The sequence below is a fragment of the Myxocyprinus asiaticus genome, chromosome 46, assembly GCF_019703515.2.
Source record: "Myxocyprinus asiaticus isolate MX2 ecotype Aquarium Trade chromosome 46, UBuf_Myxa_2, whole genome shotgun sequence".
Classification (NCBI taxonomy): Eukaryota; Metazoa; Chordata; class Actinopteri; order Cypriniformes; family Catostomidae; genus Myxocyprinus; species Myxocyprinus asiaticus.
The window spans coordinates 21289270-21307389 of NC_059389.1; the positions used below are offsets into that span (position 1 = coordinate 21289270).

At 37.8% G+C, this 18120-nt stretch overlaps 1 protein-coding gene across 3 annotated transcripts in view; it reads right to left on the reverse strand.

Annotated features, from left to right (window-relative positions):
- The window catches only part of LOC127436151 (S phase cyclin A-associated protein in the endoplasmic reticulum-like), a 182098-nt gene that overhangs the window by 114889 nt on the left and 49089 nt on the right, over window positions 1–18120 (reverse strand). For all 3 annotated transcript variants that reach the window (XM_051690107.1, XM_051690105.1, XM_051690106.1), the window contains 10 exons: window positions 16847–17014; window positions 16318–16384; window positions 14519–14636; window positions 14005–14116; window positions 12536–12676; window positions 7463–7618; window positions 6882–7024; window positions 3148–3229; window positions 2847–2999; window positions 1527–1634 (listed from right to left, as the gene is read on the reverse strand). In XM_051690107.1, coding sequence (XP_051546067.1) covers window positions 1527–1634; window positions 2847–2999; window positions 3148–3229; window positions 6882–7024; window positions 7463–7618; window positions 12536–12676; window positions 14005–14116; window positions 14519–14636; window positions 16318–16384; window positions 16847–17014 — 1248 coding nt within the window. The remainder of the gene's footprint in view (window positions 1–1526; window positions 1635–2846; window positions 3000–3147; window positions 3230–6881; window positions 7025–7462; window positions 7619–12535; window positions 12677–14004; window positions 14117–14518; window positions 14637–16317; window positions 16385–16846; window positions 17015–18120) is intronic.

An 18120-nucleotide genomic window follows, 5' to 3' on the forward strand; every position in this document is an offset into this window, starting at 1 on the left:
TAGGTGGCCGCAGCCATGGCTAATGATTTAGAGGTGGCGTTGGGGGTTTAAATATTACTCACTGAAAAAAAAGAAGGTTGGAATGAAGGAGGTCCAGGGGCCAAAGGTGCAGCATATAGCACCAACAGTTGTCAGCCATACAAAGGAGCCCAGTGCTAAAGGCAATCTCTTATTGCGCTGAGAGATCCCGCATTTAACGAGGGCCGTTCAGGAGAAAGGCACTCTGTCAAGCCCCGAGACAAGGCAGGGTGATCTCACACCAAGCCGTATACACAAACTCTATTAGTGTTGATTTTGTCGTAGCCTTTTATAGTCCCACAAACACGGAAAATGGGGGAAAGTTTGTGTTGATCCCATCAACGTTTGTGGATATGAAAAATGAGGAGCAAATCATAAAAGGAAATGTATCCCGTAAAAGATGCACTTGAATGGAGCGTGTGTGTGCTGTGTAAGTGTGTGTGTGTGTGTGTGTGTGTGTGTGAGCGAGAGAGAGAGAGCGAGAGAGCAGCATGGGTAAGAGAGCAAGAGTCCCACAAATTTTGTTTTAGATTTGCGAGTGTCACTAGAGTTTTAGGTTGAGTTTACAGTTGTTTGTGCAACCTTTCTGTCAGCTCGACCCCTATAACTTAAAATTATTACTTCATGTTTTCTAGCAATGTTTTATCTTTCCAATAAATATAATGAAAAATACATTTCATTACTCATTTGTATGCAAGATCAGAATGAATCCTTGTTTTAATTAGAAAATAATTAAATTCAGCACAAATGTAATTTATAATTTTTTGCAAACATTATTTTTTTAGAATATAATGTGTAAAATAAATATTATATACATTTTTTAATATACTTTATTTTCATTAAAAAATGTGAATAAATATTTTTAATGTTAAAATAAAACATTTAAAAATAAATTTTACACATTATTTTTTTACATTTTATTTAATCATAAAAAATTACATTTGTTATATAGCATAACATTTAATCTATGATTATTCGATTGTGTGCATATTTTTATTTTTACACATTTATAAAAATATACTCAAAACGTGTGCAATAAAAATAATTATAAATTACATTTACTTATTCTACACATATTGAATATTCTTTTTTATAAAATGTGTACATTTGCATGCCATAACACATGTAATAACTTTTTTTTTATTTAATAAAAAGTAAATAAAATATGTAAAAAAAACTATTTTCAAATGTTTCATTTTACACATTTTAAAAATAAATATTTTTTAGGTTTATTAAATGAACATATTTAACTTAATTTACCATTTTATTAAATATATATTTATTACATAATTAAAAAATATTTTACATATTTATATTTATTTTATAATTATTGCAAATTATTGATAAAATAATTAAGCATGTTACACTTTATAAATTATATTTTATTTTTCATTAAACTCTCTAAAAAACCACCTGCAGTTCCATTATGAACCCCTAGGGGCTTGCGAAACCCTGATTCCCTAAGTGTTGTTTTTCCAGTGTTTGTTATTTTTTTCTGGGAGACTCACCACCTCCTCATCCGACAGCTCTCGCCCCTGAATGCTGCTGCTGTCCCGGACGGCCTGCTGGTGTCTTTTCCCCTTAATGTGACTGAACAGGTGCACCTCAGAGGTGATCTACAAACACAAACATAGAAGTCGAAAGTCACTTGAGGCGACTGGACAATGAAAAATCCAAGGGCCTGAGATATACCTCACAATACGTTTTGGCATCATTCAAGTCCTGACAGTTCTCAAGTGTCAAGACATATGTTCCGACCCTTCAAAGCTAAATATGAGCCCTTGATTCTAACTGACATCTGCAAAGTTTACAGACACATCTCATAAAAGCTTCAAAATCAGAACACGCAGGCGAATAAACGATAAGTAAAATAACTAAAGAGCTTTGATGCCTCCGTTTTGAATGTATCGGCGCCCCGGGCACTGTTTTTAACTAGCTTGAATTTCACCTCTTGAGTTTGTAGGGCAGCTCACCTGTCCTGAAAACTCAAAGAGATCATGTGAAAACATATAGACTCCTCCTCCACAGAGAACTGGGGTGGTGTAGATAAGTGGGCTGATAACAGAACGGATGTGGGTTTACTGGACAGAACGGGCCACTTTGATGTTTTTTCCAGTGGCAGTTGAGCAGGACAGTCTCTAGAAGCTTGATGCTTGTATTGTTTGTCTCCTTTGTGTCCTGGAGTCGAGCCCATGCAGGACAGTCTGTGTATAATGTCATTAACTAGAGTGCTTCCCGCTGACCTAAAGATGATCTCTGGTGTCAGAGCCTGGCCAAGGTCATCTGACATTTTTAACAAGATTTCATTCTCCCCATGCGCTTAATCTGATGTCAGTTTGAAGCTCCAAGGTGTCTGGCCCCGGCTGCAGTAAAAGCCAAGCGCGTCAGAGATAAATGCGGCCCGCTCAAAGATTTGTGGCCTGATGCTTGAAAAGCATAATGACGCCCAGCTATTAATCTCCCCTCTGAGTTCATGTTTAATTAATGCAGTTAAATTCTCATTTTAATGCATTCTCTATGAAAATCCTCCAAATCACCTTGTAGTCCTGATATTATGTACTGTCTGGCAAAACAACAAAGCTCTCTCTTTAAAAAGTTGAGAAGTTTATCATTTATTTCGCTAGCCTAACTAAGCACGATTATAAGTTTTGATGCCAATTATTATTTACGTAATTTTTGGGTCACGACCCACCAGTTGAGATCTGCTGTAATAACATTTTACTGATATGCCCAATCACAGGGCAGTGACATTATGCTGATCACTAATCCCAGCATCATGTATTAGTCAAATTAAAATATCAGAAAGCATCCTGTAATGCAGTACCAACCACAACATTACAGAGTGAACAGTGTTTCTTTCGTTCATAAGGTGTGAGTTTGGGTGCGTAGTCCGTGTTAGCGTGTCTTCCGCTGCTCAACTCAGCTGCCTTCTCTTTCCTCTGCTCGATCTGTTCCATGTGTCTACGGCTGCTCTCATCATGCTAAAAACATGTATGACATGCACATGTTAAAATGAGAGCAAAAGAGAACTTGATACAATGATGACAGTTGGGTCAGAGGATTCTCATAGAATTGGATCAAACCTTGAAACTGGTGTCACAATTGAGATTACTTATGTTTGTAGATTACCTTCATCTGGATCTTCTTCTGTAGTTCTTCCATGGCTTCCTGTTGAGCTGCACTGAGAGCTGCCAGACGCTCCTCACGGTCCCTAAAGTGTGTTTATTAAAGAAGAAAAAAGGATTCATATAAGACCTATTAAGACCTTTGTGTTGTTAGAGCAAGATTCTCAATTAAGGCCACAACCACACTAATCCATTTTCTGTTAAAACACAGTTTTCTGTTTCCTTGCGTTAGCGTTTTCCAGAGTATGTGTTAATAGAGAGTGGTCTCCATTATTGGAGGAAAACGCCATTCTAGTGTGAATGAGAGACATAAATGTAGCAAAATTAATGCATTTTCATCTGAAAACATGAATGTGGCCTAAGATGGCATTTAAAGGATCATTGTATACACTGATGAGCCAAAACATTATGACCACTCACAGGTGAAGCGAATAACGTTGATCATCTCCTAACAAGGGCACATGTCAAGGTCTGGGTAGATTAGATGATAAGCGAACAATCAGTTCTCGTAGTCGACGTGTTGAATGCAGGAGAAATGGGCAGGAGTATAGACCTGAGCGACTTTGACAAGGGCCAAATTGTGATGGCCAGACGACTGGGTAAGAGCATCTCTGAAACGGCAAGGCTTGTGGGGTGCTCCCGGTCAGCAGTGGCGAGTACCTACCGACAGTGGTCCACAAACCGATGAAAGGGTGTTGATCACCCAAGGCTCATCAATGGCTCACCTACCTAAACATCGTTGCAGACCAGGTACACCCCTTCATGGTATTGCCTGATGGCAGTGGCCTCTTTCAGCAGTATAATGTGCCCTGCCACACTGCACACATTGTTCGGGAATGTGGAACATGATGAAGAGTTCAAGGTGTTGTCCTGGCCTCCAAATTCCCCAGATCTCAATCCGACTGAGCCTCTGTTGGATGTGTTGGACCAGTCTGATCCACAGCAGCTCCACCTTGCAACTTAAAGGACTTTAAGGATCTGCTGCTAATGTCTTGGTGCCAGATACCACAGGAAGCGTTCAGTGGTCTTGTAGAGTCTATTCCTCAGCAGGTTGGCGCTCTTTTGGTGGCACGCGGAGGACAATCAGCATATTAGGCATAGTGTTTTGGCTCAGTGTATTAAGTTCACTCAAAAATGAGAATTCTCTCATCATTTACTCACCCTCATGCCATCCCAGATGTGTATGATTTTCATTCTTCTACAGAACACAAAGATTTTTAGAAGAATATTTCAGCTCTGTAGGTCCATACAATGCAAATGAATGGTGACTAAAACTTTGAAGTTCCAAAAAGCAAAAAATGTAAGACTTAATTTTCTTTTTCCTGAGGTCCATTTTTTTTTCTTTTACTTTAAAATGTTAATTATTAGTTTTTCTTGGTCATTTGCAGCATAAATTTATAGTGAACATGATTGCATGTTTGTTATTAACTCATCATTATAGTAATTGTATCGTTAAGAATATGTTTGTATTTATGATGGTTTTGTGTCATACTTTCGTTTAACCCTCTAATCTGTCAAATCTAACAAATCAGTGGGCTTTCTGCCACTACTTACTGTTTTAATGGGAATGGAAATGAGGCTGTGAGGGATAGACTTACCATTTCTTCAATGGCATGCATGGTGTAAATCTGTAAAAAGCTCCAATAACCCATCTGATTTTCCACAACTCATGTTGTCTGGAGTTTTTTGTCTACTGAGTGTCCTTGAAAAGATATTTTTACAATGTTTTGTACCTGGAACGATCCAAAAACACTTTAAACTGCAGTACATCTCATCGAAGAGACTGTACGTCTATCCTGCACAGCCTTTTTGTCATTCCCATTAAAAATCAAAGATACTGCTGCTGTGAATAAGGTCTAGCATGTGCTGAATAACATTTATATTTTTTTCTTGGTAGATACCTTTATCAAATACTTTAACAGGTAGTTAAAGGGCAGCTCATTTAAAAATGAAATTTCTGGCATCACTGCTCACCCCTGAGTCTGTATGAATTTTTCTCTGCCATGGAACAAAAAAGGAGATGTTAAGAAAAACGTTTAGTCTCAGTCTCAATTCACTGTCACTGCATCTTGTTTTTCATTCAATGAAAGTGAATGGTGACTGAAACTCCCTAATAACTCCTTTTGATATCCACTGAAATAAAGTCATGCAGGTTTGCAACAGCATGAAGGTAAGTGATGACAATTTTCATTTTTGAGTGAAATATCTCAAATAAAAACTCATCAGTTACCTTGAAATTGGCCGTTTAAAGTTGACAAGATGTATTGAAAATGTCAACAGATTAAATTATGAAAGAGAAGAAGAGGGAAAGACGCTTTGCTGTTGTTTTCCCCCTGATTGGTCTGAATAACTCGCAGCATCATGCAGGCTGCTCTGTCTTGTCTGTCCTTGCGCTGTCAGTGTCCTCTTTGCTCCGCGACGTTATCACTGCGTGAGAAAAGGCACGTGTGGCGTGAGAGCATGAGAACAGTGTCAATTGCATTGGCAGCACTAGATCTAGAGAGATGGAGATGAGAGATATAACAGGTGTAAATCTGCAGCTGAGTAGTTCTGTTAGCTTTACAATTATTGTCAAAGGTATAGTGTAAAATAAGGAAGTGCAATGATTTGAAAGGCGTGAAAAGACTGCTCCAACCTCGCATGCTTGAAAATTGTAACGTTGACCGCTTTGTCGATTATAAGCAGGAGCGACAGAGACGCAAAATTTGAATTTCGGATTAACGGGTTTATGAAGGTTTATACATGTGTAACATCGTAAATTCAGTAAAAATGTGCTTCCCTGCACGCGCTCACACTAAACTCAAGCGTCAGCTGCTAAATGCACGAGAGAGAGATGATTTTGACTTGCGCAGATTCTGCTGTTTTAAGCGTCTCCTCTATTCACGCCCCAAAATTTAAGACCTCAGCAAACGAAATTTAAGACTTCTTGTAATTTATTTAGGATATTTAAGACTTTTTAAGGCCTTACATTTTAAAAAGTACATTTAAGACTTTTTAAGGACTCGCGGATACCTTGTTAGAATATGAAATGAGCAACAGCGCACTGGTGCACTTATTCTTGAGCTAACATAATTTTGTTTTTAATTGCCCCAGCCTCTTTGCACAGCCTGCATTATATTGTGACAACCTTTCTGGGCTGAAACATGCCACACAAATTGCTAAGATTAGACTGAAATGACTGAAAAATTTCAGGCACTCTTTCCTAAATTTGGGATCCGTCAGAGGGATATGCAGTGCAGCAGGTGCCAGAAACAGCAAGAGGTTTGACATACTTTCCAACATTTTATTTACTCTTAGTTATTCAAATAGCTTACATTTTGGATTGTTTCTCGACAAAACCTATCATATACCTTCAAAAGACTTGGAATATGATGCATGCAAACATTTGCATGGATTACTATGACACTTCTGGGTCCTTTAAGATTTGAAATGAGTCACTATCAACTGCCTGTGTATGGAAATCAGTGGAACATGCTTTAAAATACATCTGTTTGTGTTCCGCACAACATGAGAGTGAGTAAATAATGACAGAATTATAGTTTTTGGGTGAACTATTCATTTCATTTGCTGTACCATTGGAAATTTCTGAATTACGTTATGCATAAACATGCTCGCCAAATAAATCGAGTAGTTGCCCAAATCCTAAATCTCCCTGAGCCCTTTAAAGTTTTCACTTTTGTCCTTGTGTTTTTCTGCATCAGATTCCTGGCCTACTTATCAGGCCACAGTGATGCTGACCTGGCTCTCTCTCGCGCAGCATCTTCTCTCGCTCTCTCCTTCTCCTGGCGCTGTTGCTCGATTCTGGCCTCTTGTTCTCTTCTCTTCATCAGAAGTTCCTCCACACGTGCCTGCCGTTCTGCCTCCAGAGCCCGCTTACGCTCCTGAAAACATGCATTGTTGCACAGTAACACATTTGTACCTGATTTTGTCGTGCATAACTTAATATAAATCATAAAAAACATATGTAAGAAAGAATAAGTTGCATGGATACTTTTGTGATCACTGTGCTACAATACTCACACATTGTACATATTGTGTGAAACGTCATTGTCTATATTGTGTTTTTATTTATTGTAATGTATACGGTGAATATTAAAATTAAATTGTGCATATTGTGTAAGATGTATAGCTAATATCCTGTATGTATTGTAATACTACAGTATGTGGTACTCTTATGTGCACTGTAGGGTGTTCCTTGTGTAGCTGCTAATGCACCCCAATTTCCCACACTGGATCAATAAAGTCTGTCTGTCTATCTAAAATGGTATAACACTTTCAAAACTATGAAGGGAGCAATAAATGAAAAATGAGATCTGTACCTGAACAGCTTCATCCCTGGCTTGTTTTTCCTCCTGCCTCCGCTGGCGTTCCTCCTGTAGTTCGTTGAGTCGTTGTTCATATTCGTTTAGTTTAGACAGTACGTCATGTCTCTTATTTTGGGCTTCCAGAGTGTTGATGAACGCGATCTCATTCACCTACACCAACATAAACAAAACAAAACAACAACATTCTCAAAACTGAGCTTTCTAAATGGAAGATTATTTTTAATAGATTTTTTACAAACTCAGCTCAACAAAGATTTAATCTGAGATTGAATAACGACTTTAATTTTAGTCTATTCATCACACAAAGTGATTATATGGCTTAAGAAGACTGCTTTTTGGAGCTTGATAGCCAGAGTCACTATTTACTTTATTAAGGTCTGTCAATCGATAAAAAGTTTTAAATCAAATTAATGACATGACATGCCGTCATTAGCAATTAAAAAAACACATGTATTAATATTCGCTAAAAAAGGCTCCTAAATAAAGATAATGTTTTTTATCATTAACAATTGATTTAGTTTATCATAATTAACATGTTAAATGGACAGCCCTACTTTCATTATATCCTCGTGTGACCCCGCGTCCTTCTGCACAGACATTGTGTTTAGGCTTCGCTATACACAACGCATAATTTGAATTCATTTAAACAAACTGATCTCAGTTCAGGAGAATCTGGGCTGTCACTAAAGGGTTAAACTTTCGACGCACGGAGTCATGTGACAAAACAACATGACGCCGATCACAGCGGAGTTTGTCTTTGGGGGAAAACGGCAACAAAACTACATCTAGTAAGAAACCTAATTAAGTTTTTACATTAAAACCTGTTTGAGTCAAAAGAGTCTCTAGTTTCATCCGAGCAATTTATCGCAAAATGGCACGCTGTTAAACACAATGACCACTATAGTGGACAATAGCTCTAGTTTTTCATAAGAGATCCTATATTTACTGTGCATTATCACATTGAGAGAAAAATGTTTTGCTTTCAGAGGCTTTATATGGAGTTAGGATGAAAATAAGCTGCATTTTAAATAGTTCTGAGACTAGTGCAGACAGCACACTGGAAGTCATTCACTGAATAGTGCAAGGGAGCATCCTACAGTTGAAGTCAGAAGTTTACATACACTTTAGCCAAATACATTTAAACTCAGTTTTTCACAATTCCTGACATTTAATCGTAGAAAACATTCCCTGTCTTAGGTCAGTTAGGATCACTACTTTATTTTAAGTATGTGAAACGCAGAATAATAGTAGAGAGAATTATTTATTTCAGCTTTTATTTCTTTCATCACATTCCCAGTGGGTCAGAAGTTTACATACACTTTGTTAGTATTTGGTAGCATTGCCTTTAAATTGTTTATCTTGGGTCAAACATTTTGGGTATCCTTCCACAAGCTTCTCACAATAAGTTGCTGGAATTTTGGCCCATTCCTCCATGACAGAACTGGTGTAACTGAGTCAGGTTTGTAGGCCTCCTTGCTCGCACACGCTTTTTCAGTTCTGCCCATACATTTTCTATCGGACTGAGGTCAGGGCTTTGTGATGGTGACTCCAATACCTTGACTTTGTTGTCCTTAAGCCATTTTGCCACAACTTTGGGGGTATGCTTTGGGTCATTGTCCATTTGGAAGACCCATTTGCGACTGAGCTTTAACTTCCTGGCTGATTTTATTGAGATGTTGCTTCAATATATCCACATAATTTTCCTTCCACATGATGCCATCTATTTTGTGAAGTGTACCAGTCCCTCCTACAGCAAAGCACCCCCACAACATGATGCTGCCACCCCCATGCTTCACGGTTGGGATGGTGTTCTTCGGCTTGGAAACCTCACCCTTTTTCCTCCAAACATAACAATGGTCATTATGGCCAAACAGTTCAATTTTTGTTTCATCAGACCAGAGGACATTTCTCCAGAAAGTAAGATCTTTGTCCCCATGTGCACTTGCAAACTGTAGTCTGGCTTTTTTATGGTGGTTTTGGAGCAGTGGCTTCTTCCTTACTGAGCAGCATTTCAGATTATTTTGATATAGGACTAGTTTTATTGTGGATATAGATACTCGTCTACCTATTTCCTCCAGCATCTTCACAGGGTCCTTTGCTGTTGTTCTGGGATTGATTTGCACTTTTCACACCAAACTACATTCATCTCTAAGAGACAGAATGCGTCTCCTTTCTGAGCGGTATGATGGCTGCGTGGTACCATGGTGTTTATAATTTTTGGTATACTATTGTTTGTACAGATGAACGTTGTGCCTTCAGGCATTTGGAAATTGCTCCCAAGGATGAACCAGACTTGTGGAGGTCCACATTTTGTTTCTGAGGTCTTGGCTGATTTCTTTTGAGTTTCCCATGATGTCAAGCAAAGTGGCTGAGAGAGTTTGAAGGTAGGCCTTAAAACACATCCACAGGTACACCTTCAATTCAGTAAATCTCCTATCAGAAGCTAACTGGCTAATTATCTAAAGGCTTGACATAATTTTCTGGAATTTTCCAAGCTGCTTAAAGGCACAGTTAACTTAGTGTATGTAAACTTCTGACCCACTGGAATAGTCATATAGTCAATTAAAAGTGAAACAATCTGTCTGTAAACAATTGCTGGAAAAATTACTCGTGTCATACACGAAGTAGATGTCCTAAACGACTGGCCAAAACTAGAGTTTGCTAATATTAAATCTGTGGAGTGGTTAAAAAATTAGTTTTAATAACTTCAGCCTAAGTGTATGTAAACTTCTGACTTCAGCTAAATAGTTCTCTATGCAGCTAAGTGCATTCACTCCCAAAATGTGACCAAAAGTTCAGTTTCAGGCTGCAGATGATGTTTGGAAAACTCAACATGTTTGGCAGACATGGGACAATGGTAATCAGTACATAGATTCAGAATTTAGAACGTATAATTTTATTTCAACATGGTTGGCAGTGATTGGATTATGCTGGCCATTACTTTGAATCAGAATTAATTATGCTAATTTCTGATGAAATGTCTGTAATGTCTCAAAAACATGAATAGGCAATACTCCTGGAAACATAAACGATTTGATTTAAAAAAAAAAAATATATATATATATATATATATATACAGGTGCATCTCAATAAATTAGAATGTCGTGGAAAAGTTCATTTATTTCAGTAATTCAACTCAAATTGTGAAACTCGTGTATTAAATAAATTCAATGCACACAGACTGAAGTAGTTTAAGTCTTTGGTTCTTTTAATTGTGATGATTTTGGCTCACATTTAACAAAAACCCACCAATTCACTAGCTCAACAAATTAGAATATGGTGACATGCCAATCAGCTAATCAACTCAAAACACCTGCAAAGGTTTCCTGGGCCTTCAAAATGGTCTCTCAGTTTGGTTCACTAGGCTACACAATCATGGGGAAGACTGCTGATCTGACAGTTGTCCAGAAGACAATCATTGACACCCTTCACAAGGAGGGTAAGCCACAAACATTCATTGCCAAAGAAGCTGGCTGTTCACAGAGTGCTGTATCCAAGCATGTTAACAGAAAGTTGAGTGGAAGGAAAAAGTGTGGAAGAAAAAGATGCACAACCAACCGAGAGAACCGCAGCCTTATGATTGTCAAGCAAAATCGATTCAAGAATTTGGGTGAACTTCACAAGGAATGGACTGAGGCTGGGGTCAAGGCATCAAGAGCCACCACACACAGACACGTCAAGGAATTTGGCTACAGTTGTCGTATTCCTCTTGTTAAGCCACTCCTGAACCAAAGACAACATCAGAGGCGTCTTACCTGGGCTAAGGAGAAGAACTGGACTGTTGCCCAGTGTTCCAAAGTCCTCTTTTCAGATGAGAGCAAGTTTTGTATTTCATTTGGAAACCAAGGTCCTGAGTCTGGAGGAAGGGTGGAGAAGCTCATAGCCCAAGTTGCTTGAAGTCCAGTGTTAAGTTTCCACAGTCTGTGATGATTTTGGGTGCAATGTCATCTACTGGTGTTGGTCCATTGTGTTTTTTGAAAACCAAAGTCACTGCACCCGTTTACCAAGACATTTTGGAGCACTTCATGCTTCCTTCTGCTGACCAGCTTTTTAAAGATGCTGATTTCATTTTCCAGCAGGATTTGGCACCTGCCCACACTGCCAAAAGCATCAAAAGTTGGTTAAATGACCATGGTGTTGGTGTGCTTGACTGGCCAGCAAACTCACCAGACCTGAACCCCATAGAGAATCTATGGGGTATTGTCAAGAGGAAAATGAGAAACAAGAGACCAAAAAATGCAGATGAGCTGAAGGCCACTGTCAAAGAAACCTGGGCTTCCATACCACCTCAGCAGTGCCACAAACTGATCACCTCCATGCCACGCCGAATTGAGGCAGTAATTAAAGCAAAAGGAGCCCCTACCAAGTATTGAGTACATATACAGTAAATGAACATACTTTCCAGAAGGCCAACAATTCACTAAAAATGTTTTTTTTATTGGTCTTATTGATGTATTCTAATTTTTTGAGATAGTGAATTGGTGGGTTTTTGTTAAATGTGAGCCAAAATCATCACAATTAAAAGAACCAAAGACTTAAACTACTTCAGTCTGTGTGCATTGAATTTATTTAATACACAAGTTTCACAATTTGAGTTGAATTACTGAAATAAATGAACTTTTCCACGACATTCTAATTTATTGAGATGCACCTATATATATATATATATATATATATATTTTTTTTTTTTTATTTATTTATTTATTTTTTTTCTATAGTTTGGTATCATTTAACATTTCACAACTTAGTCCAGCTGTTCACATATGTGGACATAAATTTTTAGGACAACATTTTGCTCTAGAATTTTATTTATTTATTTTGCATGTTTATTAGGTGCTACTTGTTACAAATCAAAAAGAGAAATGGAAAATGCACACAGCAGTCATGATCGGGTCTAAGGAGGATATAGTAAAAAGCCACGTGAAGACTGAATGTGTTTTTTACTTTTGTTTTCCAAGGAAGAAAAAAGTGACATACGGTTGAGTAGATAACAGAATTTTTGGGTGAACTATGCCTTTAATGAATAAAAATCTTTTTCAGAGTTTGATTCTGCTTAGAATTCCCAACCTTTGCCTCCTCTTCCTGAGCTTTCTTCACGATAGCCTGCAGTTGAAGCTCTCGCTTAAATTCTGCGTGAAGCAGCTTCTCATCCATCATCTTCCTCCTCTGATCCAACAGCTCCTCTTTCCATTTCCTCACCTCCTTCTCCTGAGAAAGAAACCAAAGTCCCTTTAAAACAAGTCACTTCACTCAGTAACTATTTTTTTATATAAGCAAAATGAAGGAAAATGCAGGAAAAGATGTGTCTAAATGGAGTTTGTCATGATTACATTTAATTAAAAGGTATAGTTCACCCAAAAATGCCGTCTCAAACTTGAATGACTTTCTTCCACGGAAACACAAACAAAGATATTTTAATGGAGATATGATATCTGTTTGTCCATACAATAAAAAGTGAATGGGGACCAAATTTTCAAGCTCCAAAAAGCACATAAAGGAGCATAAAGGTAATCCATATGGCTCGAGTGGTTTAATCCATGTCTTCTGAAGCAGTAGAACCGGTTTCAGGTGAGAACAGACCAAAATGTAACTCCTTTTTTACTATAATTCTTACCATCTGCATACTGCATACTTAGGCTTACTTACACTTGCGCTTGGCGCAGGAGCAGAGCGCAGTACAGCGCGTGTACATGGGCAGAGTTTATAGTGATATTTTGGTCTGTTTCTCACCCAAAACCAATCAGATTCGCTTCAGAATACATGGATTAAACTATTCGTATGATTACTTTTATGATGCCTTTACATTTATTTGCAGCTTGGAAGTGTTTATACCCATTGACTTGCATTGTATGGATATAATCACATTATATCTTCATCAAAATATCTAAAGTAATACGAATTTGAGACGGCATAAGGGTGAGTAAATGGTGAGAGAATTATCATTTTAGGATGAACTCTCTCAAAATATTTCAAATCAGCAATAAAATCTGTAAACAACGGTATCATAAATGTACATTTATGCCTCTTTAAACGACAGACGCACACACAAAAAAACACATTTTCAGGTTGATCCAGCTAATGTGCATGTGTGTTCTAGAGTTCAAAAATGGGCGATTGACTCTTTTAAATGAAAGATGAGACTTTCATTCCAACAGTCATGTTGCTTTACAATTTCTCCCATTTTTTTTTTTTCTACAAATGTTCCTGCTCCATCATTTCCTCCCGCTTGTACTGTCTGAGAGACACAAGATCAAATCCCGACAAAACAACCTTTCCGAAACTGTGCAAGTCAAACTTGTCAGAGTTAGTCTTCCACTTCAAGTACGGATATATAAATACACTAAATTGTCTTAGATCTCACTCATCTCACAAGAATAGAGCTGAACAAAAACAAACACATTCAGCTAAAATGGCTGTTAAGTGATTCTTTCATCATCTGTGCAGAGAGAATTTTCCCCTGTGGCCAAAACAGGCTAGGGGGACTAAATGAGCTGTGTCTACAGGTGTTAAAGAAATAAATCATAACAGAAACATACTCTTTCCATTAGTTTCTGTAGTTTGTGCGTCTTCTCCTCTCTCAGTTTGTCTCGAAGCTGCTGTGCTTTGAGTTGCTTCTCTTCATGTTTTTTCTTCGACTCCGCAATGGTTCTGACAACGACAATGGAAAACGATCTGAGGTGCTTTTTATATGTAACTCACTGAATAACTCTTTAAAACGTACATTTTGGTTAGCAATGCTGCTTTCGTTAGCATTCGCACAATGGAAGCAGCTTATGAAATTGTACAAAGTGCAAGATTACAGCATCTATTTTTTATTTACATGGCATTCTAAAAGGTGATGTGTGTAATTTGTCAATGTTAAAATACTTTATGATGCTGTCAACTAACAATTTGTATGACCAATGACAGACAGGGGGAGTGTTAGAAACTTGAAAACAGTCAGTATCCTGTGTGGTGCAACAGAAATTCCTCAGAAAAAGAGATCCCACCATCTAGCACAGAAAGTTTTGTAACCATATTCCGTAACAGATATAACTATATCGTGGTTACCGTTTGCGTGAAGGAGAGGAGAGTTTCTCGTGCATGTGGATGCCATGACCAGGTGGGCGGGCTGGCTCCTCCTCCACCATGTCACCCCAGGAAGTGCTTTGACGCCAGGGCTCCCGAGCTGTTGGAGAGCGATGCAAAATTATGTTTTTACAAGTAGTAGTACTGATATATAATACGGTGTTTGTAATTTTGAAATGGTCAGCATCCAGTGTTAGGAAATAAAGAAAACTTGAAAAAACTAGATAACTATCCTAGCTTGCTCCCATTATCAAAAAATTCATATACACTGCAACTTAGGCAACATCTATAGTACACAAGAGTATAGTGATAGTATAGTGAAACTATGTCAGGGTGACAAATAAGTAAATCAAAACAAGCTAGGCATAGCGTTCCATTGTTAAGGAAGATGCCTTAGCCCACTTTCCTTAATAGTAAAAATGTAACACTAATTTACACTCACTGGGCACTTTATTAGTCACACCTGTACGCCTACTTTCATGCGATTATCTAATCAGCCAATCGTGTGGCAGCAGTGCAATGCATAAAATCATGCAGATATGGGTCAGGAGCATCAGTTAATGTTCACATCAACCATCAGAATGGAGAAAAAATGTGATCTCAGTGATTTGGACTGTGGCATGATTGTTGGTGCCAGACGGGCTGGTTTGAGTATTTCTATAACTGCTGATCTCCTAGAATTTACTCCGAATGGTGCCAAAATAAATAAACAAACAAACAAACAAACATCCAGTGAAATGCCTTGTTGATTACCGAGCCTCCATAATTTCTTTTTTGGTACTTTTCAAATGCCTTTTATGTCTAGATTTAACTGTTTAGCCTTGTCCCAGAGCCAGACTTTCAATATTAAACTATGAAAATCCGTTATAAAAATACTAATTATTATGTTTAAAACTATGACAGGCTAAACAAAGAGTGAAAAACAAACCATTTTGATATTTATTATGTGAAAATGACAGAAAGTTAATGTAAGTCAGCAAAACTGTCAGAGTAAAGAGCATGCTTGAGATGAAATAAGTGATGTTTAAAGAAAACAAAGACATTTTTCAATACAAGTTCAGCTCAATCGACAGTATTTGTTGGTTAACACAACAACAATTTCAATTTTTAATCAGTTTAGGGTTTGTTGACAGTACATCGTCCCGGCAACGAAGTAAAATTGGCTATAACTTCACACAGAAAAGGTTAGGAAGCAATTTTAGCACAGTAAAAATCATGTTAACATGCATATTGTTTATATCTTGTGGCTATACTTGTGAAACAGCAAGTATTTTAATGTTTACTGATTGGCCCCATTCACTTCCATTGTAAGTGCCTCACTGGAATTGTTTTTTTTTTATTTATTTTTTTTGCTTTTTTAAAAGAAAAGGAGGGACAAGTCAATGTATTTTTGTGATAATCAATATTATGCCACAACTGCTGTCGATTGAGCTTAACTTGTATTGATTGAGCCCAGAATATTCCTTTAAAGTAAACACTAAAGACAATTTTTATTGGGTGTCATTTCCAATCAAAACGTAAAATGTTTTAATTTCCATCACTGTCATTCCATTTTCTATTAAACAAAATATAGAATTTGAGATGCAGTAAAATTAAACTGTGGTGTGAATTTCATGACTTTCAGAAAAAATACAACATACACTGTTGGACATTGTTTACAGTGTCCAACAGTGAAGTTCACAGTGTTAAAAGTGCCCGAAGTTGAAGAAACACCCATATATACTGTTAACTTGCAGACATATAAATACAGTTAACAATGCACATGTCAACGGCGTCATTACCATCATAATCAGCTAGCATCTCGCTCCAATCTAAATTCAGGCCACAACTTCCACTCCCGATACTCGCCTTGAGGAGGAAAGCAAAATAACAAATGGCATTAAATAAAAAATAAAACAAATTCAATAAAACAGCAACAAAATTTGTAATTTCAAGTGTCATCTTCTACTCATTTTATTTTATTTTGACTCTATAAAACAACACTGATTAAAAAACAAAAAAATCAATCCAGCCTTAAGTGGCTAGCCCAGCCAAGCTGGTTAGGTTGGTCTAGCTTTGATGGTTTTAGAATGGTTTTGGGCAAGTCAGGCTGGATAACCAGCTGGCAGACTAGTTAAATGAGCAAAAAAACAGCTTAGCCAGATCTGGAAGACCAGGGAGACCTGTTTAACAAAAGCTTGACCAGGCTGGAAGTCCCACTAGACTAGCCTAAACTAGTTAAGACCAGCAGTTCATCTTAGTCTGGTTTAAGCAGTTTTATTTTTAAAACAGGGAAACATTGTCATGGAAATTACTAGGGTGTTGACGTACAGAAAAGTCACTTTCGTTGTCCGTTTCCAGTTCGTTGTTCTCTGCCTGAATTTCTCGTGTCAGCTGTTCCTCCTCTGCGATAGCACTTGCGATCGCCTCTTCATTAGCTTTTTCCAGGCGGTCGGCCAGCTCTTCCTTCTTAGCCAAAACCTCAGCCATGGACTGGGGCTGATAACAGGCACAAAACATTTACAATAAGCCACAAAGCCACCACACCAAACTGAGCTGTCAAATGCATGGAGCATCTGACAGGGAAAAGTGCGGTAAATCGCCAAGTTAGCCACACCAGGCCTTTGAGTACATGCCCAGGCAACATAGCCAGAACAACTTCAATTAAGACATGGTGCAATCAACTCAACACTTCATAAGGAATTAGGCTAGACTGCAATTTCAGAAATGCAAAAGCAATCAATTTTCAAACATTTGTCGTACTGCAAAAAGTTTGCAAATGCAAAAAATGCTGTAAGACACACTTAGAAAATGAACCGAGACTAAATTAAATGAAAACACAGGCACACGCCATAAACACAATCAATCACAAAAAATATGCATGGGAAAGCATACCGAAATCATGCAGCATACAACCACAATAAGGGCGAGGGGCTGGCGGGGGATGGAATTCTTATTTGGCACTAGATGACATAGATACAAATACGATCTCAGATAGACAGGAAAAACAAAGTTGCTGGAGTAGTTTTCCAAAACAACAAAAAAAAGGATTGGTACAGCTTCGTTAAAATCAATGTGAGCAATCTAGTTTTGTTTTGCATCACCCTAGCCAGACTGAGTCATGGTTTGAGATATTGTTATGAAAACTAAAAGTATAGAGGACATTTTCCCGCCCTCGGCCTCTGACTTTAGAGGTTCCTGGTTTAAGACCAGCAGGTTTAGAGGCCCCAATGTTCTTCTAGTGAAATTGAAGAAAGAATGAGTGTGATGACATTTCGAACAAAATCAGACCAAAAAGGTGTTTTTGAGTTTGTAGCGGTGGTTTGAAACAGATTGCCAGCTTGAAGTTTCAGGAAAACTTCTTACTGCCATTGATCCATGTCATCAATAGGTGTGACCCTGTGCTCCACCTACTTTGACGGCAAAAACATTTTTCTGTTTTTTTTTTCTTCACTCAGTTGAGATCATTCAACATGAACACACTGGAGTGCAGAGTTACCGAGCTAGTGCAAACTTAACTACATCGTCTACTATTTCGACGATTGTTCGTGTAGAGACATTTTCCAAGACCATCTAATGTGATCTTTTTTAGATTAAGTCAACAA